This window comes from Lepisosteus platostomus, chromosome 13, assembly GCF_059453375.1.
Source record: "Lepisosteus platostomus isolate fLepPlt1 chromosome 13, fLepPlt1.hap1, whole genome shotgun sequence".
In the NCBI taxonomy this organism is placed as follows: Eukaryota; Metazoa; Chordata; class Actinopteri; order Semionotiformes; family Lepisosteidae; genus Lepisosteus; species Lepisosteus platostomus.
Genome location: NC_142623.1, coordinates 31,120,768 through 31,147,367, shown reverse-complemented (window position 1 = coordinate 31,147,367; position 26,600 = coordinate 31,120,768). Strand labels below are relative to the sequence as shown.

General features: G+C 49.7%; 1 protein-coding gene across 3 annotated transcripts in view; it reads left to right on the top strand.

Annotated features, from left to right (window-relative positions):
* ebf1a (EBF transcription factor 1a) overlaps positions 1 to 26,600 on the top strand; it is a 194,491-nt gene that overhangs the window by 98,821 nt on the left and 69,070 nt on the right. For 2 of the 3 annotated variants that reach the window (XM_088604122.1, XM_088604120.1), the window contains exons 7-8: positions 18,026 to 18,107; positions 23,379 to 23,520. In XM_088604122.1, the coding sequence (XP_088460248.1) occupies positions 18,026 to 18,107; positions 23,379 to 23,520 (224 nt within the window). The remainder of the gene's footprint in view (positions 1 to 18,025; positions 18,108 to 23,378; positions 23,521 to 26,600) is intronic. The other variant, XM_088604121.1, reaches the window with a different exon arrangement.

The window sequence follows — 26,600 nt, the reverse complement described above, 5'->3', positions numbered from 1 at the left end:
TTAAGTTCGCCGTTTAACCTGACAAGGAGCGAGATTCAATTACCCATCTCGCACGCCTTTCTGTTTGTGCCACGCACACCGGACCAAAAAAAAAACCCCCACAAAGTGAAGAAAAAGAAAAGGAAGAAATCAAAAAGTAGTAAACCTTCCTCGCATTATAAACCCCCTTTTACCTTCAAAACAGTTAATCAGCCAAGCGCTACAAATTATATCAGGAGGGAGGCAGGGAGTCGCTCTGTGATGCGTGCACACAACAACACTCGGCACTAATGATTTCCCTGCCTGCAAGCTGGAGAGCTGGGATCCGGCCTTGCCAGCCAAAAAAATCAATCTCTCCTTCATGAATTATTGAGATGTTTGCCTTCAGCTTCTAAAATATACAGGAGGGGAGCAGGGACTCTCTTTTCCCTGTTTTTCTGTTTCTTGCACTTCTGCTGTTTCTCTTGCGAAAGATGAACTTCATAGTTGTGCCGGCTTCTTTTTCCTGATCTGTTTGCGTTCCTGCTGTATGTCTGCCTTCCTTATCACACACCATGTAGTTATTGTATTGCTGGTGATAAGGAGCCCCCTAATTAACAATATGCATTGAAGATAAATCCTGCAGAAGGCCCGCAGGCCTTTCTCTAGGTCAAGGTACAGTCCTTGCCGGCTGGAGCCGAGACTGGAAAACTCCCGAGAGCTGCGTAGCATACGACACGGACGCAAGGACTTTTCCAGAGGGACACGGTGCTCTGTGAGGGCGGAATGTATCCTGTTTTCCATCATGGGGTGGGTGGATGTGCCGCTGCAGGCAGGAATCTCTCATGATAACGGAGGTGACTTTTGAGCAGGAAATTCTGTCCTGTAGCGGAGGTGATCTTTCAAGCATGAAAATCTCTCGCGATAATGGAGGCGACTTTTTGAGCATGAAATGTTCTCCCAGCGATGGAGGTGACACCGTAAGAATGAAAATCTCCCAGGAACGGAGGTGACATTTTGAGAATGGAAAGGTGGATCCAAAAGACTCTTGTTCCTAATGAGGATTGTGGCACACCAGACTGGATTGTATCCCAAATGCATAGGGCTTAAAGGGGAAATGCAATCTATTTTCATATTTTAGGGTTAGAAATAGTCAACATTGATTAGTGCACATCCTGTGATACAGATCATGGCAACAAAACCTTATTATTACATTATAAGCAAGTAGGTGTATGAATACAACTCTTTTAATCCAATTTTAATAAATATTACGTTAGATTCCGAGACAGTTTTGCCGACAAATACTACTTACTTGTTGACTCTGCATGCAGATCATGTTGGAAAATTTCTGCAGTGAAATGTCTGCTGTACAACCTGTACTTTTTCATTCGTACATCACATTACACTAATCATGACAGGGACTAGTAAGTGGGAAGGGCCGCAAAATAGTGAGAACACGAATGCAAGTTTTCAACAACATGGGGACTTACAGTACTTTCACAGTGTTTGTGATTTCAGCCATAATTCGAAATCTGTATCACTTTTATAAAACGTCAATGAATTGATTTTGTTACCGAGATTGAATAACCAGTCTGAGAAACTGGGACTGCAGTTCCCTTTCGAGCCTTTCAAACCAGCCCTTGACGGGATGCCAGTCAAGTGCAGTAGTTGGCTTTCGCAGTTTGCCTGTTTAAATAACAAGATGTCACCTCTTAGGCGCACAATTGCTAACTTGGCCTTTGCGTGTTTTTCCACATCCAGGGCATCAGTCCGATTTGACATGTACTGCGGGTGAAATCGCAGCGCTGAACATCCAGGGCAGGCCTGCTGCCAGTGCGTGAGCTGGGCGGCTGTTTTATAGACGATTGGTCAATAATCGCAACAACCTATTCATTACGAAATTGCCATGATTGCGCACAAGCCCTGAGCCTGCTATTTCATTGGTGGAGCTCGGGGCTTGGCTTTGGTTAGCCCGAGCATGTTGTAATCTGGCATTAATTTGAAAATAACAGTCTTGTCTTAGTTATAGGTTAAGCCGCAGACAGATGCACTGAAAGTAGCCTGACTAAAATAACCCCACTAACAGCTGGATATGCAATTTAGGAAACACAAGCCGGACCATACAAGGGAAATTTCGCCTGGCAATTTCCAAGTGCCACTTGTTTGTGTTGGTTTTTTTTTCCTAATGAATAGCAAATCAAGTGTTTGAAAACACCGTTCCAAGCGCTGACCGGCAGAAATTCGACCTGACAAGAAGCACCCTAAAAAAAAAAAAGCATGATCTCTGATCTTGTGTGGCTCTGGGCACCTAAACAAGCCCGTGCAAATAGGGGCCCAAGTTAACAGGGGTTTAGAGATGACTGTCATAATAAACAGAAGGCAGGCAGTGACGGATATGATTCTCATGATTGCTATTATTATTTGTTAATAGCAGGTCTAATAATTCCAGTAATAAAACAACGAATCATATTATTATGGTTACTCATTGAGTGGCTCTGCTTGATTGGCAGGTTATTTGTGCGAGTGCGGAGCTCCCTCTCTTCGGCTGCATTCCAGCTATCAATTACAGTTTTGAATATGAAGTGTTTATTATGTAAAATAACGCCGCCCTCTGCCGCGCCGTATCTCCTGGGTCTAAAAGCATCCTGTAAAATCTCGCTATCTGATGTGGCTCGGCCGCCTGCTCTCCCCCTGCGTGTCTGTCTCCATTTCGGTCCCTCTCTCTCTTTCTTTGTGTGGCGGCATGGGGGCTCATATGCATTCTTCCTCAATCAATAAAGCTGTTAGGCCAGTGACATCAGCCTGTGATGGAACGATAAAGAATACAACAGGGCAGAAGGCAGCAGCACTGTACTTAGTTCCCGGTAAACAATACATTAAGGACAGGCCTCATTTCCACAGCCTCTTACAGACAAACTTTAGGGTCTACACAATGTAAGAACTAGAGATTTGTTCGTGCCATAATTATTTCCCATGCTTTTTCGGCAGAAGGAGTGAAATTACAGTGACTTCTTCAATCCCTTTAAAAAGCATGCCAAGGCATGAGGTGACACAGTAATGGTATAAATATGCAGAAGACGTTTTTGCAGTGATTCTTTATGGTTTGACTTTCATGATTATTGTTGCTGTTCCGGTTCTTTTAAAAGCGGTCTCCACGGCACTCCCCCATACTAATAGTTTGAGGACCATCCAGTTATCATTGAGACTGGGAGCTGGAGCACTCGTAAAGGAGTGCCAGTTTCCTGATATGAGAGCCCAGAGCTGGCTGATTTTTAGCAGGGTTTAAACTGAAAGCAGAAGAAATTTGCTCACTACATGCAATCATTTTCCCAAAGCTGGGGTTTCAGGAAAAGCTTGGTGGCTCACCCAGGCAGTCCACTGCAGCTCAGCAGGTGTGAGCCTGGTCAGTATCTGGATGGGAGACCTCCTGGGAAAAACTAAGGCTGCTGCTGGAAGAGGTGTCAGTGGGACCAGTAGGGGGCGCTCTGTGGGGGTCCTAATGCCCTAGTATAGTGACGGGGGCACTGCACTGTAAAAAAAGCTGCTGCTCTTTGGATGAGACGTAAAATGGAGGTCCTGACTCTCTGTGGATATTAAAAATCCCAGGACATTTCTCGAAAAGAGTAGGGGTGTTACCCCAGTGTCCTGGCCAAGTTTCCCATTGGCCTTTCCCAGTCATGTCCTCCTGATAATCCCCATCTCTGAACTGGCTTCATCACTCTCTTCTCCTCCCCACTGAGAGCTGGTGTGTGGTGAGGGTACTTGTGCACTTTGGCTGCTGTCACATCATCCAGGTGGGCGCCTTGATGGAGTGTCCAGAAAAGCGCTGTGTCAGTGTAAGAATGGTATTATAATCACGTCTCATAGGTCATGTAAAAGAGACCCCTACTGCCGGAGCAGGGCCAGATTTCCAGATCCCGGGTGGAAGAAACAAGTGTGGGTCCGTAGGGCTGAGCGAAAGGGCGAGCCAGTCAGATCGCAGAGGCGTTTCGATGATTGGCCTCTTGAGCCTGAGAACAGAACAAGAGCCACTCTCGTTAGGACTAATATTAGCCCCTGTGCTGTGTTTACAAATACTGATCTTGTTATAGATGTTCTGTGGATTAACTGAAAGCGCTGTGAATTGTGGTACCTTCTAATTTTGTATCGCAAGTCATTTATAGCTCCTCTGCAGCCTGATGGGAGTTCAGTTTGGGGTCTTTATTCTCTCTTACCTAATAAATGGATTGAGCTAGGCTACTGCCACCAGGGGTCTCTGGGCCTGGTGAGGTGTGTGGTGTACAAGCCATGCGATTGGCTAGATCCAGTGCAGGGCAGCATGGTGGTGCAGTGGTTACCGTTGCTGTCTTGCAGTGCTGGGGCCCTGGGTTCAGTTCTATGGACTTTGTATGGTGTCCCCCACATTCACGGGGGTTTTCTTCTGGGTGCTGCAGTTTCCTCCCGTAGGTTAATTGGTTTCGGGGAAAAGTGGCCCTGGTGTGAGTGTGTGTGTTTGTGTTTGTGCGATGGTCCAGAGTTCATTCCCCTTACGCCTGTCGCTTGCCGGGATAGGACCAGCTCAGTGTGAGTGTACATATTCAATACTTTCACTAGGTTCAGTTTTTTTAAGGTGAGCTTTATCTTATATGTAATAGAAAAAAAAGTGTTACAGACTTTGAACCTGATCTTCTTAGACCTTAATAACTAGGCCTGGTCGGGCCTGGTTGGCATTTGGCTAAGAAATCGCCAAGAAAACCAAGCTGCTGCTGTCTGAGGTGTTGGTGGACCAGTAGGTGGCGCTCTTCCCTGGACCACAAGTGCCAAACCTGGTACATTGACAGAGGATACTGTGCTGTGGGGGGGGCATGCTTTGGGTGAGTCACTCAAGCAAGGTGCTGTCGCATGTTTCGTAAGAATAAGGGTGTGAACCCTGTGGGGTTCAAGGGGGAACTTGAATTCAACAGGTGACGCAGCTTCTCACTTATCCCCCTGATCGGCCGCGTAGCTGGAGTGCGGGTGCAGAATAGCGTCTCCCAACCAGGTGGTGGATGAAGGGGGTCTACTCCTGCATGTGATGCACTGTGGGTGGAAAGCGCACTAGAAAAGCCCTTGAAGATTCTTTTTTAATATATATGTTGCTGGAACAGAAACTAACAGAAAGAGAAGGCGAAGACAGCCCGAAAAAGTAAGGAAGAGTGTGATGTTGCCTCTGAAAGGTTTCTAGTTTCTAGTTATTGTAGGCAGCTCTCAAGCTGTCAGCGAAGCCTGCCTGCTCGTGCGAGAGGAGAAGGCGCAGGCTCTAGCAGGTGAATAAGCTGTCACTTATCGACCCGGATTGGCGGGCCGGCCTGTTGTTTTTGGCCGCGCTGTGAGCCGGAAGCATGAGAGAAATGCCTGGCAGGCCGGCGTGCTAACGAGGGCCGGGGCGCCCCGCGCGGAGAGGCTGGGCTCCCCACGCGTCTGGGCAGGCCGCTGGGGGGATTAGCGCCGTCCCTGGTTGTGGGGCGGTGTGAAAGGGCAGGACTGGGAACTCTCCGAAACATCTCGGGCCGAGCGTCCTCCTGCTTCGCCCCGGGACGGAGGTAGCCATGGTGGTAGAAACTTCAAGGGTGTCCCTTTGGCCCCCGAGACTGCTTTTGAATCCTAGTCGCCACACTAGAAAATCCCAATACAAATATAATTTCTTCCCCAAGACTTGTTTTCTCCCAAAAATCAACCCGTCGTATTTGGTGACTTATTTTGTCAGCTGCGGGGGCTTGACTAATTTGCAGATTTCATACCCCTCCTCGCTGCACCCTTCATCCTCAGTGTCTGCAGTCCGTCCCTCTCTGGCCTCCCCTTCTTTAAACCGAGCGTCGCCCGTGCCTCTCTTTGTGCTTCTTCGCCCCCCCTCCCTCACCGTCGCTGTCAGGGCCTGTGACAGCAGCCAGAGCAGAGGGTGCCCCCCTCACCTCTGCCGGAGCCCTGGGTGCCCCCGCTTCGTGCCGTTGCCCTCCAACAGCCCCTTTCCCCTTCAGCTGGGGCCTGCACCTGGCCCGCGGGGCGCCCTCGGCCCCCCGGCCCCGCCGCGCAGTTTCACTTCCTCTCCGCCTCGGTTTCCCGCGCGCTCGGCCCTGCGGGGCACCAGGCGCGCGGCGGCCGGTCCGTTGCTGCAAACGGCTTCTTCTGACAGGCGGGCGAAACAAAACGCAAAACCCTTCTTCTTCCCCAAAGCACCCCACCCCCTCCCCCTCCTCTGCCCCTCGCTCACCCGGCCCCCGGCCCGTGGCGCCGTGGCCCCCCGACCAGCAGCGCACTGTTCGGGGTGGCATGGAGGAGTCCGACGGGCTGGCGGGCGGCCGGTTCTGCCTCTTCTCCGGCCGGACACTGGCCGGTTCAAACACAAGGGGGGAGCTGGCGAACGAGAGAGGGGGGGACAAACAGCGAGGTGGGAGAGAGAGAGGGAGAGAAAGAGAGGCGCTGGGGGGGGCGGGTGGAGAGAAGGAGAGAGAGAGGACGAGGGAGAGGAGGGGGAGAGGGGCCGGCAGCCCAGGCAGGCAGTGGCTGTGTGCTGAGCGCTCTGTGATTCATTCTGAGGGCTGTTTTAGCCTTCATAAAATATTCATGGTGGTTGTGCTCAGCTCCATAATTGCCTTCTCAGCCCCTGAATTATTTATAGGTTGTACCGTTCACTTCGTCTCATTTACTGATAGCGCGGGTAACACCATACAAGTAGATCGCAAATGCTGTAATGCCGCTATTTTGCATTAAGTAGCAGAATTAGATTACCCAAGGCTCTCTGGGCTCTCACAGTGTCCCGTCCACTGACTGTCCCTATTTATAATATGCTAATTGACAAGGTGCTCTCCGGCCTTTGTACTTCCTACAAAAGGACCCACGTTGGCCTGCAGTATTTAGGGTAGCTCTTCATCTTTAAACAACTGTCTTTCCTCTGTGTTCCCCTCCTGTTTCAGTTGTACTGCTCCACCTCAGCTTTGAACCCATGCCCACCGGATATATGAAACATGCTGCTGGGAAATACAGTTCACTGTTGTTTTTAGTTTTCGCATTTCAGTCACACACTTCAGTCAGGTTAGTTCAGTATCCCAGCCCCAGCGGCTCACTGGGCCAGAGCTCATCCTGCCTTCTAAGGCGTTAAGAGGACGACAGTGCAGGTGACACCCCCAGCAATGCCAGTCCATTACAGCAATTGCACCCCAGCAATGCCAGTCCATCACAGAGATTACCCCCCAACAATATCAGTCCATCACAGAGATTACCCCCAGCAATACCAGTCCATCACAGAGATTACCCCCAGCAATACCAGTCCATTACAGCAATTACACACCAACAATACCAGTCCATCACAGAGATTACCCCCCAACAATGCCAGTCCTTCACAGATTACCCCCAGCAATGCCAGTCCATCACAGAGATTACCCCCAGCAATGCCAGTCCATCACAGAGATTACCCCCAGCAATGCCAGTCCATCACAAAGATTACCCCCAGCAATGCCAGTCCTTTACAGAGATTACCCCCAGTAATGCCAATCTAGCACAGGGATTATTCCCAGAATACGGGTCCATTACAGATATAGACCTCAGCAATGCTGGTCTCCCTTACACTGCTGGGTGGATTGGAGCAAGAGGGGTTAAGTATCTCACTGTCAGTTACGAGCCCCTATTCTACACTGCCCCCAGTCACATACATGCCTGCACAATCTCTATGTCAAGGCCGCATCGGTGACTGTGAAAGCTCGGAGGCCATTCTTGCCTGACTTCAGGAGCACTGGGGTGTGCGTTTGCCAGGGAACTGCTGAATCTCACCAGATGTGAACTCCAGACAGGGAGGTTGAAAGGTCAGCGTGTCTGAGGTTCCCATTAACCCCTGAGCGCAGCCAAGCAAGAGCCTCGCCCCAGCCCCAGCTCACGGGCCCTGGCTGCAGCTCAGCTCCGTTCGTTTCCTGAACAAATCACGTGTTATTATTGGCAGGATGGGGAGCAACCATAATACTGTTAGTTATACTGTTAGTAATCTTCTCTGTATTCTGCAGTGTGATTCAGTGCTCTGTGTCAGTGAGAATTCGTGCTGTCATGGGGGTGCCTGGGGTGCCCAGTGGGTAGCCCTGGCTGCACAGTGACCAGCCTGTAGCCTCCGGTATGGAGTGCTGGTGCCAACAAGGGGGGCCCTTCAAACCCCAGCAGTGGTGTGCAGGAAATTAGGAGAAACGTGACAAGGAGTCTTCCTCCTCTCCCTTCCTTTGTCCCTGACAAAGTTTCTTCAGGGTAACAATATTCAAGTATAGTAGTAGAGCAGTTTATTGCCACATATACACCTACATTGGCATTCTTAATCGTGCTGATCTCTCAGGACATACACAATACAACCGCCAACACCGCACAATGAGATGGCAACAATAAATTTGTTGCAGAACAATAAACTTGATGGGGACACTATACTGTAAACAGGTGGCGTCCTTCGGATGAGACGTAAAACCGAGGTCCTGACTCTCTGTGGTCATTAAAAATCCCAGGGCGTTTCTCGAAAAGAGTAGGGGTATAACCCCGACGTCCTGGCCAAATTTCCCATTGGCCCTTACCAATCATGGCCTCCTAATAATCCCCATCTATGAATTGGCTTCATTACTCTGCTCTCCTCCCCACTGATAGCTGATGTGTGGTGAGTGTTCTGGCGCACTATGGCTGCCGTCGCATCATCCAGGTGGGGCTGCACATCGGTGGTGGTGGAGGGGAGACCCCATTACCTGTAAAGCGCTTTGAGTGGAGTGTCCAGAAAAGCGCTATATAAGTGTAAGCAATTATTATTATTATTATTATTAAACTTGGAGCAGGGAGAGAAAAATAAACATGGTAGACCATGCGAAAAGGGCGCAGTGCAGCTGTGTATGTAGGCACTGCAGTTAGCTGTGGAGGATGCGTACTTCACTCAAGGGCCCCAGATGTGGATGTGTTGCAATCTCTCTGACCACCTCGGGACCGTCTTCAGACTTCGTACCTGGGGCTGCAGCTGCACGAGGAGAGGAGGATAGTGTTCACCTGGCTCTTCATCAGATGAAGGGAGGGCAGCCATCCTCCTTTCTGGGGAAAGCCGAGAGCTGCAGCTCTGAGCAAGTGCGCGCGTCCCCTCCCAGTCGATCTCTCCCCAGCGCAGCGCCGGCCGGCTGGCTGTTTGTTAATGGCAGCGAGGCGGCAGTCATAAAGCGCCGCCATGTTCCATTAATTTACGGGCTTTGAGTGACTTATTGGAAGTGACGAGGGGAGAGAGCCGGGGGGGGCGGGCGGGCTGGGCTCCAGGCCCCCACGCTGTGCGGGGGAGCGATCGTCTGCTGGGGAGGTCGAAGAGCGATTCCGCAGGAAGCAGGCCTCCCACCTCGCTATTACTCTCCATTAGGAGCGTCTGGGCAGGAGTCGCCTCCCATGAATTCAGATGAAGGGTGGAGCCGGGGGGGGTGAGGCTGTGGCAGGGCAGGGGGGGGGCAGGCCCTTCGGTGTTCAGCACCGGCGGGCGACCCCCTTCTCCGATTCCCATTCCCGTCCTCCAAGAAAAAACAGCCTTTCTCTGAGGGAAAATCTCGGGCAGACGTTTGAAATATTTCCCCTGCCTGGTCTTCTTACTGTCCGTTCCTCTCGTTGTCTCTCCCTCTCTTTCCTCCTCCCTCTCTCCGCCTGTCTCTCTCTCTCTCAGACAGGCTGCAGTCGTATTGAATTTGTTTGAAATGATTAGTTTTCCACGACCGCCTCACGCTCCACTCCTCAATCGGCGGCGACCCCACCAGTCGCAGGTCGGGGCCTCGGTTAGGCTACGAAACCCTTCAAGGAGGCCCTGAAAAAGATTTGGTGAGACAAAATTGGAAAACAAGGGAGCCCCCTCTCTCCACCTGATAATTATAACAATTGCTTGGTTTTTAACTGGAGGACCCTTAGCGATGTGCGACAGGACGTGCCTATCAATTCTGAAGTATGAGGTCCCTGTCTATAGCAGGCTGCTGAAGGGACAGTTTGTACTTTAATATACATTATACCTTTAAGAGCTCATCGCCCTGCTGTACTTCACAAGGCAGAGAGCTCTTCACTGGAATAATGCAACTTTTCAGGCGGCAACGGTAGGCTCAGCGAAACAAGTAGACAGAGCTGCACATTCCACTGCCAAATAAGCTCATTTCCTTTACAGGCATTTGTTTTTGTTTGTTTTAAGAGTTGGAGCTGTTTTATTTGTCTGTATCACACAAGAAAATCAAAAACTGTTTGATGACACTGGTTAAAAACCAGCGTTCCGGAGTCATGTTGCAAACAAGGAGTCATTCATTGAAAGGACAAGAAAACAAACTAGTATGACTAGTATAGTCCCTCTTTGAGGCTCGTCACTGTAATGTCTCTGATTGGTCAATTTTAGTTGATAAGTTCAGTTTCTATCCCAGGGTGACTCTTGGCCAGAGTTAGGATTTATGAGTGGCTTTAAAATTCAGGTTTAGTTGTCAGAAGGTGAAGAATTGCAAGTATAGAAATCCCAGTTTAAAAGAAGCCATGAGGTTTCAATTAAACCTTTCATCAGTTTGACCTTTTGGATTAAATTGAGAGCCCTCAAACACAGAGGAAATGGCTGCTTTTCCCAGAGTTATTACACCGAGAGGGCATGGCTTCTTGTGGAAGTCGGAATCAGGCCCTGCATGGTGCACAGTGCTCATACAGCTGTGGTCAAGTCTGCTCCCTTTTGTGCTTGGTGTTTTGCTGCAGCTGTGCTGTCAGTATATGAATTCTGATGTGGTTCGGCCGTACTCTGGACTGTGTCTTCATTTTGCGGCACGTCTCCCCCCTGCTAATTAACACAAGCCTGCGGTTCCTCTCCTTCTTAAGCACAGCCCTTGGTGTCAGATGCCGTTCACACGGTTGGCTCTGCGCTCTCAGAAGTAGCAGTGAAGTGGCTGCTCTTGTCGCCTCTGTGTGTGGGGGAGAGATTTACAGTCTGTGCTGTAAATCAAGTGTGGCCGCTCCAGTTTTCATTGAGGATTTAGTGAGGCTGAAAGCGAAACTGGGTGTCATCCGAGGGGTTAAGCCAAGTGTTAGGAGGAATGTGTCACACTCACTGTGCTGCTGACACCCAGGGACAGCTGAGCGAGGGGAGGGAGGGAGGGAGATCGCAGGGGAGTGGGGAGAGGGAGAGAAAGAGCCAGCGTGCGGAACAAGAGGGAAGGGGCAGAGGAAGAAAGAGCTGTGGAAATTGTTCTGTACTCACCACACAATGCTCACAGTTTTACTCAACTGCTCTGACCCCAACAACAAGATCCTGAGCATCTCACAACCTCTGAGAATCGAAACCCTGAAGGTTCTTCCACAGTCCAACTCCACAAACAGGCAGTCGGCGGTTGACTTCATTAATAGAAGACACCATTTACTACACACCTCAGTTTTCCGAGGAAGTTTAAACAAACGTTAGGGAGGAGGTCCACCTGTAATCTGCCCTCTTCTGCTTACCTCCCTGTACGTTTAAATACCACACTTCTTATTTACTTGCGTGCTTCACCTCCACCCTAGCAGCTCCCTGTCTCACAGATAGGTTGTCTCTCTCCTCCTGCCCGGAAAGTCACCCCAATCAAGCTAACTATTTGAGCCGCGCGTCTTCTGCCGAATGAGGGTCCGACAGAGTTACCGAAATATGAAATGTAGCGATGTTTCCTTCGAGTCACTGTTCCAGCTACACGTTGCGGCTTGTGGACCTCTTGGGAAGATTCGCTGTGGTGTGGTAAAGAAGAGGAATCATGGTAAAGTTTGGACTAAACTGTGGAAAAGCGTGGCCAAGCCATGCATATTTGTGGTATAAGCTTGGCTGCTCTTGAAAGCCGTGCGGATTTACTGGATAAGAGTCCTGTGAACCTCTCCTCTCCTAATGAGGAGAGCTTACTGCAGCGCAGTAGTCTGTCAGCTCCTGAGCATGTGTAGACAGTGTCACCGGCAGCGTGGACAGAGGTATCGGCCCGTGAAAAAGCAGGTCCTGTCATATGAGCCCCCCTCGCTGCCTTGTCTTCCGATCAGCTAAGATCCTGGCTTCATTTGCGCAAACAGAGGGGAAGCAGACGGAGGACCAAGATTGTGCCCTGTGTGGGAGAAATCCAGCTCAGGATGATGGTGCTGCAGAAGACTCAGTTCCTCCCCTGGCCATCTCCCTCTGGACGGGCAGCCAGAGACGAGCGCTGAGGTGCCGGACTAGTGAAGCAGATCCATCCATCCATCTTCTGTCCGTTTTATCCAATTTGGGGTTGGGGAGGAGTCAGATGCTATCCTAGCAAACAACGCGCACAAGGGTACATCCTGGACAGGACGCCAGTCCATCACAGGGCCACACAAACACATACACACATACTCACACCAGGGCCAGTTTTCCCAGGAGCCAATTATCCTGCCAGCTCGTCTTTGGAGTGTAGGAGGAACCCCACCCAGGGAGAACATAGAAACTCCACGCAGATAGCTCTCCAGGAATTGAACCCAGGGCCCCAGCACAGCGAGGTAGCAATGCCCACCACTGAGCCACCTGTGAAGCAGATCGTTTGTTTTCAAAACCGGTGTGCTCAGATATCCCAGCAAAGCCAATAACAGACCGAATTCCGACATCAGCTTCAATTGTAGCAACGGTGGTGGGGTCGGAGGTTAAACCGTTTGGGAAAGGTGCCCCTCTGAACCGTGAGCAGGGAAAGGTCTCGTCCTTTTCTGGGCGGTTTTGCAGGGGGTCTTGTGATTGGAACAAAAGCCCGCCTCGGTTGAAGTACAAAGAGCCGCGCAGGAAAGACGCTGTTGGGAAGTCTAAAAAGAGGTTAAAACCTAAACGGAAAAGGCAGACAACTTTATTGAAACGGTTTCTGTAGGCTGCGCTCTTTCTCATGGTTGGTCAGCGCCGGGTCAGGGAGAAACAGGGATGTCTCAATTGAGAGGGATTATAAAGAGGCTGGGTGACTGCGTATTAGCGCTTTACGCGGGTAAATGAAGAAAAGTTCTGTTAATGAAGTGACTTTCCCCTGTTCTGTTGTGATAACAGATTCGGCGGTTCTAATGAGGCCTGTCACTTCGCTGGCCACACTACTGACCTCCGCCGTTTCCTTGTGTAATTGCCGCTGAGCTGCCAGCAGCGCACGGACGAGAGTGAGGTGGTGGCAGTGGCCCGCTGGCCTCTCGTCGAGCAAAAAAAAAAAAAAAGAAGAATGGAACAGCCGTGCTAATTAATGTGGAGAAACAAGAATACAATTATATGTGGAAGCGCGGCAGCCTGAAGCTGAAAAAACTCCCCCTCGGCCAGACTCGTATTGAGGCAGGCTTCTCGTTCTGCTTTTTCACCAGCCCGGTTTCTTCCCTTCTCTGCGTCTCGGTCTCCCTCTGCCGCGGAGCGTCTGAGTGGCTCCAGGGAGTCCGGCCCTGCACGGCGGCGCCGAGTCAATGCCTCCACCGGAATGGGGCGGCCGCCAGAGACGAGCCCCGGGTTCAAAACCCCAGGAACAGGCACTTCAGAGAGTTCGGAGCAGCAGTCCCCCGCAGGGTTTCGTGAAGCTCTTGTCGGTTCCTCACCGCTCCCCGGCTTTCAAAGTGCGGACTTCAGAGTCATGTTGAAAGGACTGTGTTTGGAGATATTTGTTAGACGGTCAGATTGCAAGCTCTCTGAAATGGCCAACCTGTGATTGTACCTCAAACACTGTGGACGTACTGTATAAGAGCATGAAAAAGATTGCAGATAAGACGAGTGTTATGTCGGCACGCAGTGTTAGTCGTGTTAATGTGTGGGTACTGTGTTACGGCACAAAGGGGGTCTTGACAGCTCCCTGCTTTCCCACGGCAGTTCTGGAAGATTGCAGGCTCGTATAGTCTGTGCCCGCTTTGCGATATAACAGCGAGGCCATATGACTCATCTAGTTCGCTTGGCAGCTGGTGTCAAATTATTTAGGGTGGGGGGCGTCGGCTTTGACAACTCGCTTGTCCCAGACTCCCACCACTCTTTGTGTAAAGTAGTTCTCAGTTGTACACGTGCGTCCCCTTGGGGCGAACAGCCTCGCGTTTCACAACCCCGCTGTGCGCAACTAGCGCCACAACCAGACTACCGCCGCAGCTTCTTTACAGAGCCCAGTGAAAACTGAACAGCAGGCTTTAGGCTGTGTCAGATTATTCAGGAGCTGCTTCCAGATTTTATTGCTTAAGTAAACCATGGGCAGCAGTGCAGAAATGTCATACTGGGAGAGTTTAATGCTGTTTACTTTAGTGGCATGAGAATGCACTATGGACTGATTGATGAAGTGGATAGACCTGCCTATGTTCTTTGCTCTCATATCTAAACCAGATTTGGACTTTTGGGGTCAAAAATTCTTTCCAGTGTAACTTTAGATGAATAAGGGGGCTGAGTTCTTCTCTCGCCTTGCCTCTCTCCTCTTCCCTGCATAATGGAAGCACCCTGCGCCGGGACAGCTTCCATAAAGGGGTGCTTTTTTTTACAAACTTCTCCCCAGCACACAGTGCTTCACTCTTTCACGGCTCTTTTTTTTTTCTGCGATGGAAAATGACATGCTTGCGTTTCTTTAAAAAAAAGAGAGAGAGAGAGACACAGATCTGCACGGAAAGAATCTCGCAAGCCAAGTCCACAGGATTTTGTTGCGTGCATCTGTTTAAAAATCAGCCTCCCCCCCCCCTCTTTAAAATCTGACCTGTCCGGCAGTGCTATCTTAATTAGGTTGGCGAAATTCGATCTGGAAGAGTGAGGTCAGCCGATTTGCGTTTGGCTCGAGCGAAAAACCGCCTCGCAGCTCTCACGTGTCTGAATATTTCCACGTCCCGGACCCACACCTCCTGTATCTGGGCCTAGCGCGCCACAGCTTATTAGCCTCCTCCTGGCACGCGGCGCCCAGCGCATATTTTTATACTGTGACATTCATCCCCATTACGAAAGTATTCCTTCAGGGGAGTGGTGCCAAAGGAGGCAGGTGGCTGGCTCCTGCTCTCTCTCTCTCTTTTTTTTAAAAACGAAACGAGGGAAAAAAAAACCCCAAAACACCCACCTCCTCCCCTGCCCCGTGCGCGCGGGGGCCCCAGGAGGAGGCCGAGCTGGGACGCTCCCCCGTGGCCAGCGTGTTCTGAGAGACATTGCCTCATAAGGCCCTGGGCTGCAGCGCCGGGCGGGAGCTGACAGGGGCCATCTTCGCCTCCTGACAGATGGTCCAGCTCTTTATTTCAGCCAGAGACGGGTTGCTGGGGTTGGGGGTGGGGAGGAGTGCGGTGTTGCACTGGCGGGGGCGGGGGGGGGGGGTTAGTTGTTTGCCAACATTCCTCATGGCAGGATCCAGTGTCGCTGCCCTTCATTCGCTGCCCGCTAACTGATGGGCCGCTGACAGCCGCCGCACTGTCACCCCGTCGCTGAAACACCCTTCCCCCCCCCCCCCCCCTCCCACACACCTCTCCTTTACCCTTAACGTTCGAGGACCACCTCCATCACCCCACCCCAGCCTCACCCACATTGCTAGGCTTCCTGGAAGGGGAGGGAGGAGGAGAGTTTTCCCCTGCCCTGCGGTGGAGTGCCGTGATGTGTGCTCGGCTCTGCTCCGGTTCCCCTGTTTGCCGATCTCTCGCGGGTTGAGATCAGTCCCGCTCCCTCTCTTGCGAACCGTCAAGACACGCTCCCAGCAGGCTTATCAGCTGTGACGGCATGGAGAGCTGTGATGTACCTGTACCCCAGTGGCCCCCCCCTCGTCTGGGTTTGGTGTTCTAACGCTGGATCAGTCACATGTTGTTGTATATAGCGCCTTTCGGAAAGCGACCTTTCAAAAAATGCCAGGCCTTCGAAACAAATTCACAGGTTTTACTGTTGACGTGAGAATGACGTAGTTGGTGGACAGGTGGGCAGAGGTGCCCTGCAGGTCTCCTGAAGTGAAGGATTCCCTGTATGTGAAAATACGAGCTGAAGCATGGAGACAAACTGTAAGCGTGGCGAAGCCCAGATGTGACAATGAAAGACAACGCAAGAGGCACCAAAGAGAGAGCTATTGGATCGTGTTGACATTTTCTTTTAGACAGCCTTCTAATAGAATATTAGGATATATAGTTAATAGTGTAGAATTCGAACTGAGGGATGTTCCATTAAAATTGCACAAAGCAGAAGACCTCGTTTAGAATATTGTCTTCCGTTTCGGTCAGTACAATACAAAGAGTTTGCTGCTCTAGAATCAGTCCAGAGAAGGGCAACCAGATACATTTTCTGGCTTAAAAGAATGACCTACACTGACGGGCTAAAGGAGCTGCACCCTTTAAGTCTTGAAAAGAGAAGAACGCAGTCCTAGTTCAAGAATTCGAAATCCAGAGATATTGTGGATGTCAACCCCTTGGACTTATTCAGAGTCAACAGTTAAACTAGGATGCAAATGTGCCTTAAAAAAACAGAATATGATGCACTGCTTTACTCAAAGGGTTGTGGGAGTGTGGAACAAGCCACCCCAGCCATGTTATCAGAAGTAAACCAAAAAAAAAGACTAGATGTACCAAATCGCTGTTTCATTTGTAACCTTTCCTGATTCGATTTGTGTTGTGCTCTGTGCTGTTCGAGCTGCAGATGTTGAAATTGTTCCATTGGCTTCTGAGACTTAAGGAACATCAAACAAAACACCTACAGCATGTCATGCTGAGGCTCTGGACAGCCGTGTGTTACTTATGGGAGATCGGTACCGTACTCCATGGAGGGTTTAGACCACATGGTGGGTCTGCATCCTGGCTTTCCTGTACTCCTGAGAAGCACAGAAATATCATTCCTGACAGATACTGTAGTCTGACTCCTGCTACCTTTCTGTTTTCACCACATGTCAGGCTTGTCATCGTGATTGTTGGTGATGTGCTGAATATTTATTTGCTTATATATATAACCAGCCAACATAAAGCATTTGCAGCCAGTTCACATTTAAAATCCTGCATCAACAATGACACTATAAACAGGAACGCTATATAAACAGCAGCTGTATCTATATGTCACTTACTACTTACGCTTGTTGAAAAAAAACACTCTGGCGTGATCAATGCCTTTCATAAAGAACAGTACACTGATATACCCTTTAAGTACAGGTATTCTTTTTCGTCTGAAATATACTCTAACCTGCCTCAGGCTTGCTATAAAGTTTTTGGATATCACTATCGACTGAGAATTTGAAGACTTATTTAAGAGCTGATGTGCTTGTGATCAGTCAGGGGAGTTAGGGTGCATTTTGAAATGTTTTGACTGACAATAATGGCCTGTTTAGGAACTGTTGGCTAGGGTCCTGTTGTAACAGCCACCTTTCAGTTACTATGGAACTGGTTCTGCAACAAAATATGATGATGGGTTTTTTAAAGTTTTTAAAAAAAATTTCATTTAGTTTGATTGATAGGATTAATAACTGTTTTGGAATGACTTTCCAATGCTCACAATGTATTAAACCCCCGAGAACAGAACCTCCGCTGGGACTATGGTTTAATTCAAACGAAAGCTGATAAATAAAATGTATATTTTTGCATGATTTGATTTTAGTAGAGTAACCCGTCGCAAAACTACAGTACTGCACTCTGGTTAATAGGGTGGATAGAAACAGAATGAAGGGTGGCTGGACAAGGATGGGTGGACTGAGAAAGGTGGACAGACGGGCAGAATGATGGACAGATGGACCAAGAAGGGTGGTGGACAGAGAAAGATGGACAGATGTATGTACAGAAAGATGGACAGAGAGAAGAATGGGTGGACAGAGAGAAGGACAGATGCATGGACACAAAGATGGACAGATGGGCAGGGAAAGACAGATAAGTGGACAGAGAAAGATAAATGAGTGGACAGAGAGAAGGACAGAGAGAGAAAAGGATGGATGGACAGAGAATGATTAATGAATGGACAGAGAAAGACAGACAGATGGACAGAAAGAAGGATGGAAATGGAAGCACAAACATATGCTGGATGGATTTCAAATTCTGCGTGAGCAGAACGCTGGAGGACTGGAGCTGATGGAGACGCTCTCCAGTGGGTGGTGCCGGCCTGCTGCCTGCGTCCTTCTGCTTCATTCCCATGTCCTTCGCTGCATAGCTGACGGCCATCTTGTTTTCTGTCTTTCAGGTTTTTTCTGAAATTCTTCTTGAAATGCAACCAGAACTGCCTAAAGAACGCTGGAAACCCCCGGGACATGCGCAGGTTCCAGGTAGGGCCCGAGCTCTCCTTTCCTCCTTTCGTGTTGCGTCTCACTTCATCGTTGTCTTGAGCGAGGTCAAAGGGGCGTCACCGGTAAAGAAAAACAGGCGATGCGCTTTCGAAGCCTGACGCTGCTGGGACTGGCTTTTTTACAACATTTTTAACCGTTTGAAGTTCCATAATGGCCATTTTTCAGCGTGGAGAAAAAAAGGACAAGGCCCTGTCTTTTTTTTTTTACTTGGAAACCTCCTGCGACACACCTGTGAAAAATAATGGCCTTCAACGAAGACTAGTACCTGAGCTGGCGCTTGTCGTAGCCGCCGGGGGGGAGAGGGGGGTGCGGGGCGGGGGCCACAAGGGCCAGTGCGCCTCCCTTCTTCGGGCCTTTTTTTTCCCCAAACAAAATAAACTTTATAGCACTGTAGACATCTTACAATAAGGAACAAGTAATAGGTTTATTCCATGCTGAAAAAAAGGAGATAGAAAACACAACGTTTCAGCCGTGGAGCCTTCCTCAGGTGTGAGAAAGACAATAAGCACACACTCATGCAAAGTCATGCACCTCCTCTATATTACAACAGAGCAAGTGGATGCTGGGGCTGGATTTGCCCTTAAGCCCTGCCACTTGCTGTCGTCCGTGCCTTTCCCCTGTCCCGGCTCCGAACCTGCAGGCGTCCAGTCCTCCGCAGGAGCGCGGGGAACAGGGATTTGCTCCTCCGCCGTCGAGAAGCCCCATTTGGCAACGTCCTCCCTGCCTTCGATCCGAGTCGGGAGGGCAGGGTCCCGTCGTGGCCCCCCGAGCTGGGCGGCGTGGATCCCTGCCGGCGTTCTCCTGCGACGCCGCAAGAGAAAGCCACAAATAAACGCCTTCAAAGTTCCCGGGTGAAGCTTTAATCAAGAGGCAGATGACGCACAGGGAGAGAGAAAGAGAAGCTCAGGCACGCGGTCAGACGGAGAGAATCGCACGTCAGCAGCGCCTGCCCGGACCCAAGCCAGATTGATGGCGAAACATGGAACCGAGCGAGAAGGCCCTTCCTTTTTCTCTCCCGACACGCTCCCCTGACAGGGAGACACGGCCGGGTCTTGCCCATGCCTCTTGTTTCCCGATAGCGCACTGACGTGCCTAATTTATACTCGGAGGGAGCTCTGATTTTCATATGGTAATCCATTTCCACGTTATCTCCCGGCAGCCGTCAGCATCCGGTGCGCGCGAGGGGCCCGGCCGGCGGGAGGGGCTGCCCGTCAAGCCGGCTTCTCCTACCGGTCGCTCTGGAATCGTGCGCCGCCTGCTCGCAAAAGGCTGCGGCAATTAGTCGCACCTTTACACGCACGACGGGCAAATGAGTTTTCAATACTTCCCCCCCCGCCCCTGCGCTTACATAAATAAGCCCCCCCCGGACTGTGTGGCCCAAGGAAACACGAGACCTTGACTCCTGGCCACCCTGAGTGCCTGCTGCCGAGGAACGTGCAAGAGCTCGGAGACATCCTCTTCTCTCCCCTCCTGCGATTTACTTGGGAAACAATTCACTTGCTTCTCCGCTGGTCTTAAGGAAGCGCAGCGGCGTGGCTCTCGGATGAGGGAGCGGGATTCTGCAGAGCCAGGACTGATGTTTTTCCTTACTGCGCTTTGGCTCAATTCCTACGCACGAGGAGCCCTGTTTAGTGCAGGCACTGGTTTAATTGTCTAGCTCTAGCGATCGGGGCAGGTCACAGAAATGGGGTAGGCCTCTTTCTGCATATATACACTTACAGATACAATTACCTCCACTAACCAGGAAACTACCCCAGTATAATATTTGCAAACCAGTTGCGTTTTCGCTTTAGAAGTCAAAGAATAATGGTCTGCGTGTGTCTGCCTGCCTTTTCCCATGCAGTCGGGAATCTCCCAGGACTGTCCTGGTTTTCCAATCTCTTCCATTCTTACCGTGACACCGGCACGCCTGGCTTGGCCTCGCTGGAGTCACTGAACAAATGCTTTTTATTGGACATTCGTTGGAAAGGAAGATTGCCAGATTTTTTAATGATCAGAGAACTCACTATTTTTGTATGTTTCGGGGAGGGAAGGGTATGTCAGTGTTTTTTTTCTTCCCTTCTGGCTCGTTCAACTCCAGAACTGGCCAAAGCTGCTAGTTAAATGGATGTAGGCACCAGGACATCAAGTTGCATTCCTGAATGTGACGGTTTCTCTTAATTGGGCCATCTTTTCTGCACATCGCTGGCTCAGGATCAAGCATAAATTATCTTTCCCTTCCCCTTTGCTGAAATGAAGCGTTCGACCAGGCTGACTCTGGACTCTGCCAGGCACTTCTGTGTGGAATATTTGCCTAGGATCCAGAAAGTGAAGGAAAGCTTCTACAGAAGACTCCCTGGAATGTTTTCAGCCTACACCTTACCCCCACAGGCGTCAACAATTAAAAAGTTGCATTACATTTAATGGAAAGAGCACAACAAAAAGGTTAAATGCCTCTGTTAGAGATAAACTAAGTTGTGCAACAGGAGATTAACAGCAAAGTAAAACTAGTCGTAAAAGAATCTATTCACGTGGCAGATTTACAGCAAGCATTCGCGAGTGTTTTGAAGGACCTCAGTGAATCTTACAGGCCGTGAAAGCAGCTACATGGTCTGTCTATTCCCTTTAAGCTCCACAGGCTTAGTATTGCTCCAGTTTGTGCGCTGTTCCAGTTTTTTTGGCAACTGTACAACTGCAGCTCAGCTTCATGATTGCTACATACCCTACCCTTGGCTGAAGAGAGCTGCGCTTTGAAAGTCATTGTTATCATCTGAATTGTTGTAACTGTTTGGAAATGTGTGGGTTAGGAACAAAATGTGGCATTTCGGAAAGGTCCGTACCTGAGGTAAGTTTATAGCATCATGCAAGTAATGTAAAATTGCCGTCACAACTCTGTGATAATGCTGCACAACCAATGTAACAACATTACAGCATTCTTTTCAACCATATACGCAAATGACAAAACCAGCATGGAATTATTCACACCACTGCAAAACGAAGAGCATAACAGCAGGTAAAGGAAAAGAAGGTGAAAATGATAGAACATACCAGGCAACACGTCGGTGCAGTGATTTGCATTGCTGCATCGTAGCACAGGGGCACTCGGTCCGATCCGGCACTGGGGTGCTGTCCGTGTGGAGTTTGCATGTTCTCTCCAGTGGGTTTCCTCTGGGTGCTCTCGTTTCCATGCCATAGCCATTCTGATAGGTCAATTGGCTTCTGGGAAAACTGGCCCTGGTGTGAGCATGACTGGCTGCCCTGTGATGGACTTCTGTGTCCTGCCTTGTGCCTGTTGCTTGCCAGGCTAGCCTCTGGCTCCCTCACCACTGTGTTCTTGATAAAACCATTAGAGCCGTTACCAGGTGTAGTGTAGCTGCTTTTAACAGCCTTCTGCTAATTAAGGAAATTAATATTAAAACATAAGTAATGGTTTCAATGGGCAAGCAAGTGCACATTTTAAACAACTGAATTGAAAAACGTATAGAAGTTTTGTCCATGTAGGCAATAGATCTTGAAAAGAGGCAATAGATCTCAAGAGAGCATAGTGTATGTAAAAATAAAGTAATATCCAGTTGCAAAACAGAAGAAAGTATATGATAATTGAGCACGCTTAAAACAATGCATTTAATTGTTTGCTGTTTCATTTTTTAATGCAAATACTAAAAAGTGTGAATATCAACCCCAAGCCGATGAAAAAGGTTTTGCAAAAACAAATAGTTCACGTGCGGACCTTTTTATTTCCGAAAAGGACGCAGTGCCTGCGCACGTGCCTGCAAACCCAGGGACGTCCTGTAAGTGTGTTTCTCTGGTGAGAGGACAGCCGCCCCGCAGTACTCAATGGGCACAGGACGGAGATACTGTACAGTGTCCGTCTCGCCTTCAGAGACTGAAGGTAGGCCTCAGGCCTGTGGGGACACTCTCACCTGAGTGACACGACAAGCACAGCGAAAATCAAACAGCAAAATCACCAACAGGATTTCAGAAACCTTGACAATGCCCTCATTCACGCTGTCTTCAGGAGAAGAAAAAAAGAATGCCAGAAAAAAAGAGCGAATAGATATCCCTTAGAGACTTGAAAGCAATGTTTGCCAAGTCTTGACAAGCACTTCCCCTCTTCAGAGGCAGAAACCTCTCGAAGCTTTAGAGCAATTTAAATAAGAGCCTTTGCAGTCAGCTGGGGAATTCAGTAAAATAAGTCCAAAACCCCTTCTGCAACGGTGCTCGGGGCTCATGTTATTACAAGAGCAAATCTATTAGCTCCCCGCCATTGTCTTTCGCTCCTCAAGTGAGGCGATTTTTAATTAAATTAATCTGCATGTCAATCTATTGGCGATCAATCACGGGGGCCAGCAGCCCTCCGCGCACCGGCACTGGTAGAGCTGACGAGCTCTGATAATGACACGGGGAATAGACGAACAGAGTTAATTAGTCGACATAATAGGTGGATTAAGCTGGAGTTGGTGGATTGGCGCTCAGGCTGTCAGCAGGCAGAGGCCAGGGGTGGGGGGGGGAGACAGGGGGTTTAGGCAGGGCGGCAACAGCAATTAGCAAACGCTTGTGATATTTGTTTCTCAGAGGTCGTGTGAAAGAACATGACTTTGTCAACTATTGCTTTTTTCTACCCTCCCTGCGTCTTGGGATAGACCGTCAGAGGGAGGGGTGAGGGGATTTTCGGAAGACCCCAGGAGTCTCCTGCCACACTCCAGGCTATTCGCAAGGCCGATGTGAGATGTGGGATTACGTATCGTGGAGGTCAATGTCGAAGTCACGTCTGCACTCTGTCGTGTACCAAGACAAGTCATGGCACATTCAATTACGAAAAAACAAAACAGCGCCTAACCAGATGCGAAGAGTGTGGAATGTGACCTCTTTTCCTAAAACGAGGTTCTTCGAGGCCTTCTTAATTATGCAGCCTCGATTTCTGGTGGTGCTCTTGCAGATATCCTGACCTGATGATGTCAAATCTGTAACAAATAATGGAAATGCAAGACTTTAAGAGCTTCTTCTCTGGGACTGGTCAGATCAGGTAAACTAATCACAGGAAATCCACTTTGTCCAGCACACGCCTGTTGGGGACTAGTGATGCCTTTTGAAAGAGCTACGTCTCGTGCTGCAGAATTGTGGGATACACTGAGAGGCATGACAAACACAGCTGGGTCCAGTCCTGATGCAGTGTGTTTTAATGCCCCTCGGCGGCCATCAGGGTGTTTAGGACCTATGCTTGAGCATAGCACCGTTCCTCACACCGCTGCCCTGCTGTTTTCGCCCCAGGTGGTGGTGTCCACGACGGTCAACGTGGACGGGCACGTCCTGGCTGTGTCCGACAACATGTTCGTGCACAACAACTCCAAGCACGGCCGGAGGGCTCGGAGGCTCGATCCCTCTGAAGGTACGCCCTCTTATCTGGAACATGGTAGGCACTCCATTTTCCTTGCCTTGGCTTCTCGTGGGGGTGCTTGTGAAGCTGTGTGTGGCCCGCCAGCCAGCGAGCGAGAGAGAGAGTGGTGTCTCCGGAGCTGTTCGTCCTCTGTGATTTTTGTAATTATCTTGTAATTATCTGCTTTTTCTCGAGTGGTTCGCTGCTGTCAGCCCCCTGGTCCAATGTCTGCACCTGTGCCGTCTTCAGATCAGGCTACAAATTGCACTGGGTCACTCCCAGTATGTATTGGCCTTTCCACTTTGACACAGTGTACAGTGTTGCAGGACAGTGCTGGGGTCTCATGGCACACCACTGTCAAGCCTTGAAGTGCAGAAGGATATTTGCTCCAGTATTGTCAGTGGATCATAGTGAGACTGGTTCAAGTGGTAAAATCTCTAAAGGAGCACGGCTCCTTCAGATCTGTTATGCTGTCCGGGTTGTAGTAATAGCGGGTTCACAGAGGGTCTCTGAAAATATCTTTGCAGTCGCCCATGGACAGCTTTATTTAGAGAGCAAGATCTTTTGTGATTTAATATCCTTCAAAAGAATTCCAGTCTTGGCACTGTGATCCCAGCAAATCCGCAAACCAAATCACACTCATTTTCTGTTATTAAAAAGGTCAATCCTGTTTTAACGAGGAATAAAAACTTTGGAGGTGATAAGGCTGTGCATTGAGCTAGTGCCTCTTCTTTGCCAGCATTACTCCTAGCGCCGCGTCTAGTTGTGTTGAGTTCTGTCTCTCGGACCGACTGGAAATTTCCCTAATGCTTTACTTCTCCTGACAAATTTCTGATGGCACAAAAACAAAAATGTTGACGTCTCGAAAGCGTTCAGCTCAGCGCCGCAGGGCTGGGCCACGTTCTCCCTATAACGCTCGCGCCCACCACCCCGGGCGCTGATCGCGCAGGGGTGGCCTCTGTCTCATGCAGGAGGTTCCAAAGCGCCCTGCTTCTGTTTGTGATGCCCAGGAGGAGGCGTCTGCATAGGAGCAGGATCTCCTGGCAGATCACGCCTCCTCCAGCTGTGAGGTGGCTTTTGGGAAACATTAACGGGGAAGGGGGCGGCGGCGAGTCAGACGCCAGCCCGGTTTGTCTCCTCCTTCCCCGTGGCAGAACGCGAGGGGCTCGTGAAGGCGATGTGAAGTGCGGAGACCTTGTCAGTTTGCATGCTCCCGCGGTTTATTATCTAATGATTTAATATCTAGCCAGGCGAAGCAAGGCACGTCGCGCTGACAGACTGCCAGGGGAAGTGACTAAATCACTGCACCGCAAGCCGCCGCTCGCTAATGGAGATTGGCGATCCTGCCCCTCTGCCCCTTTGCCCGGCTGGGAGAGGAAGGATGGCACTGGTGGGGGGTTAAAGTTTGAAGGGAAAATGGAGGGGGCTGGGGGGGGAGGGTGAGGGGTATCTTTACTCGTCCTACACTCTGGAACCATCTGTTCAGCGGTGCAAGGCAGGAATATGACAAGAGCTCCTGCAAAGATTCTCTGTCTAATTAATGTGATAACCTACTCTCCCCCGCCACACACACACTCCATCCAATCAGAACAGCACGGATTGTAATGGCAGCGGGTCCTTTTCTGAAGGCAGCCCCCCACTGGTCCCCAGTTTGTTCACTGGGGGTGCACCCTCCTTCCTCATAAGGGGGCAGCGCGGTGAACCTCAGCTCTCAGAAGCAGCTCTGGCAAGGGATCGTGACAAATGTGTTCATTAGAAAGCTTCCAGTCAGCGCTTAACACTCCGAGGAGGACGTCTGACATGGTAGGGCAGTGACCCGGAATGACCAGGCAACTGCAGCTCCTGACAGTGAAGAACGCCGGGTCATCGACTCCGAAGCGTGTCTGAAGCGCGCCGCGTTTCCCCTGGTTTATTGCCACGGCTCTTTCTTAACCCCTAGCAGGCCGCTCACCAGCTCTCGGTCGCACAGGACGGTGAGGTGCCTTTCACAGGACGCATGTGGCTTGGCGTGACTGCAGCATGAGGCAGATGCGTAGTGTCTCAAAACCAAGAGCATATACGAACGGATCCATACTGGAGGAGGTCATTTGGCCCATGTGGCCCGTTTGTGTTGTCAGTAGCTTACCGATCCCAAGATCTCATGGCGCCTTTTCTTGAAGGAACACGGCCAACAACATGGCTGGGTAGCCTATTCCACACACCCACCACCCTTTGTGTAAAGACGCATCATCTGTTCTCAGTTTTAAATGCACTTCCATATAGTTTCCAATGGTTCATGCTTCGCTGTTGGTTCTAAAGTCCAGTGGGTCGCCTTTCTCAGGTGTTTTTCGAGAATTGTGAACACTTGTATCCGGTCCTCTGATATAATTGATAATAGTTGATTATTGTTGATTATTTGCTGTTTGCACGTGCTCGCGTTGCATTTTTATTACCGATTGGCAGTGCAAAATGGCTGACTGCAGGCTTTTTTTGCTCTCTCCCCCGAATGGCACAGAAAGGGGCCAGTTTGTCTTCTATCATGTGAGCAGAGAAATGCCTGAATGAGTCAACCGGGCTCCCACAGCACGACGGCGCATCTGGCTCGCTCCGGAACAGCGGCGCTGAGAATAGTTGACCATTGCAGATTTTCTTTTTTCCCTTTTTAAATTACAGATGGAAGATTTGTCAGGGATTTTAATTCCTACTCGCACTTTAATTCTTTCAGACTCTTAAGAGCTCAAACCAAAATGACAAACAAGACTCTTCCCCTGAGGTGCGTCGTCTTTAGTAGTGCGTATGCTTTGCGAGGATCGGCCGATTGTAAATAGCACGTTTATTTCCTCGGAGAAAACTGCATGCCAGTGTCACACGATGGCCCAAAGCTGGCCTCAGGTTGGTGCATTACCGCAAACCTTTAATGCGCTCTAATGACACAGGCAGATGATTCATAAACTGATTGTCCGCGTTAAACTGACTTAAATCCAAATCCAATAATTTTCTCATTTAGCATTCTGCGGATTGAAAAACCATATTTTTTCAAAGTAATTCAATCTTAATAAAGAAACAAATAAAGGCTTTAAGCGATATTAAAGATGGGTTTTGAAAAGGCGGAATAATGCATCCTACTGATTGTACTG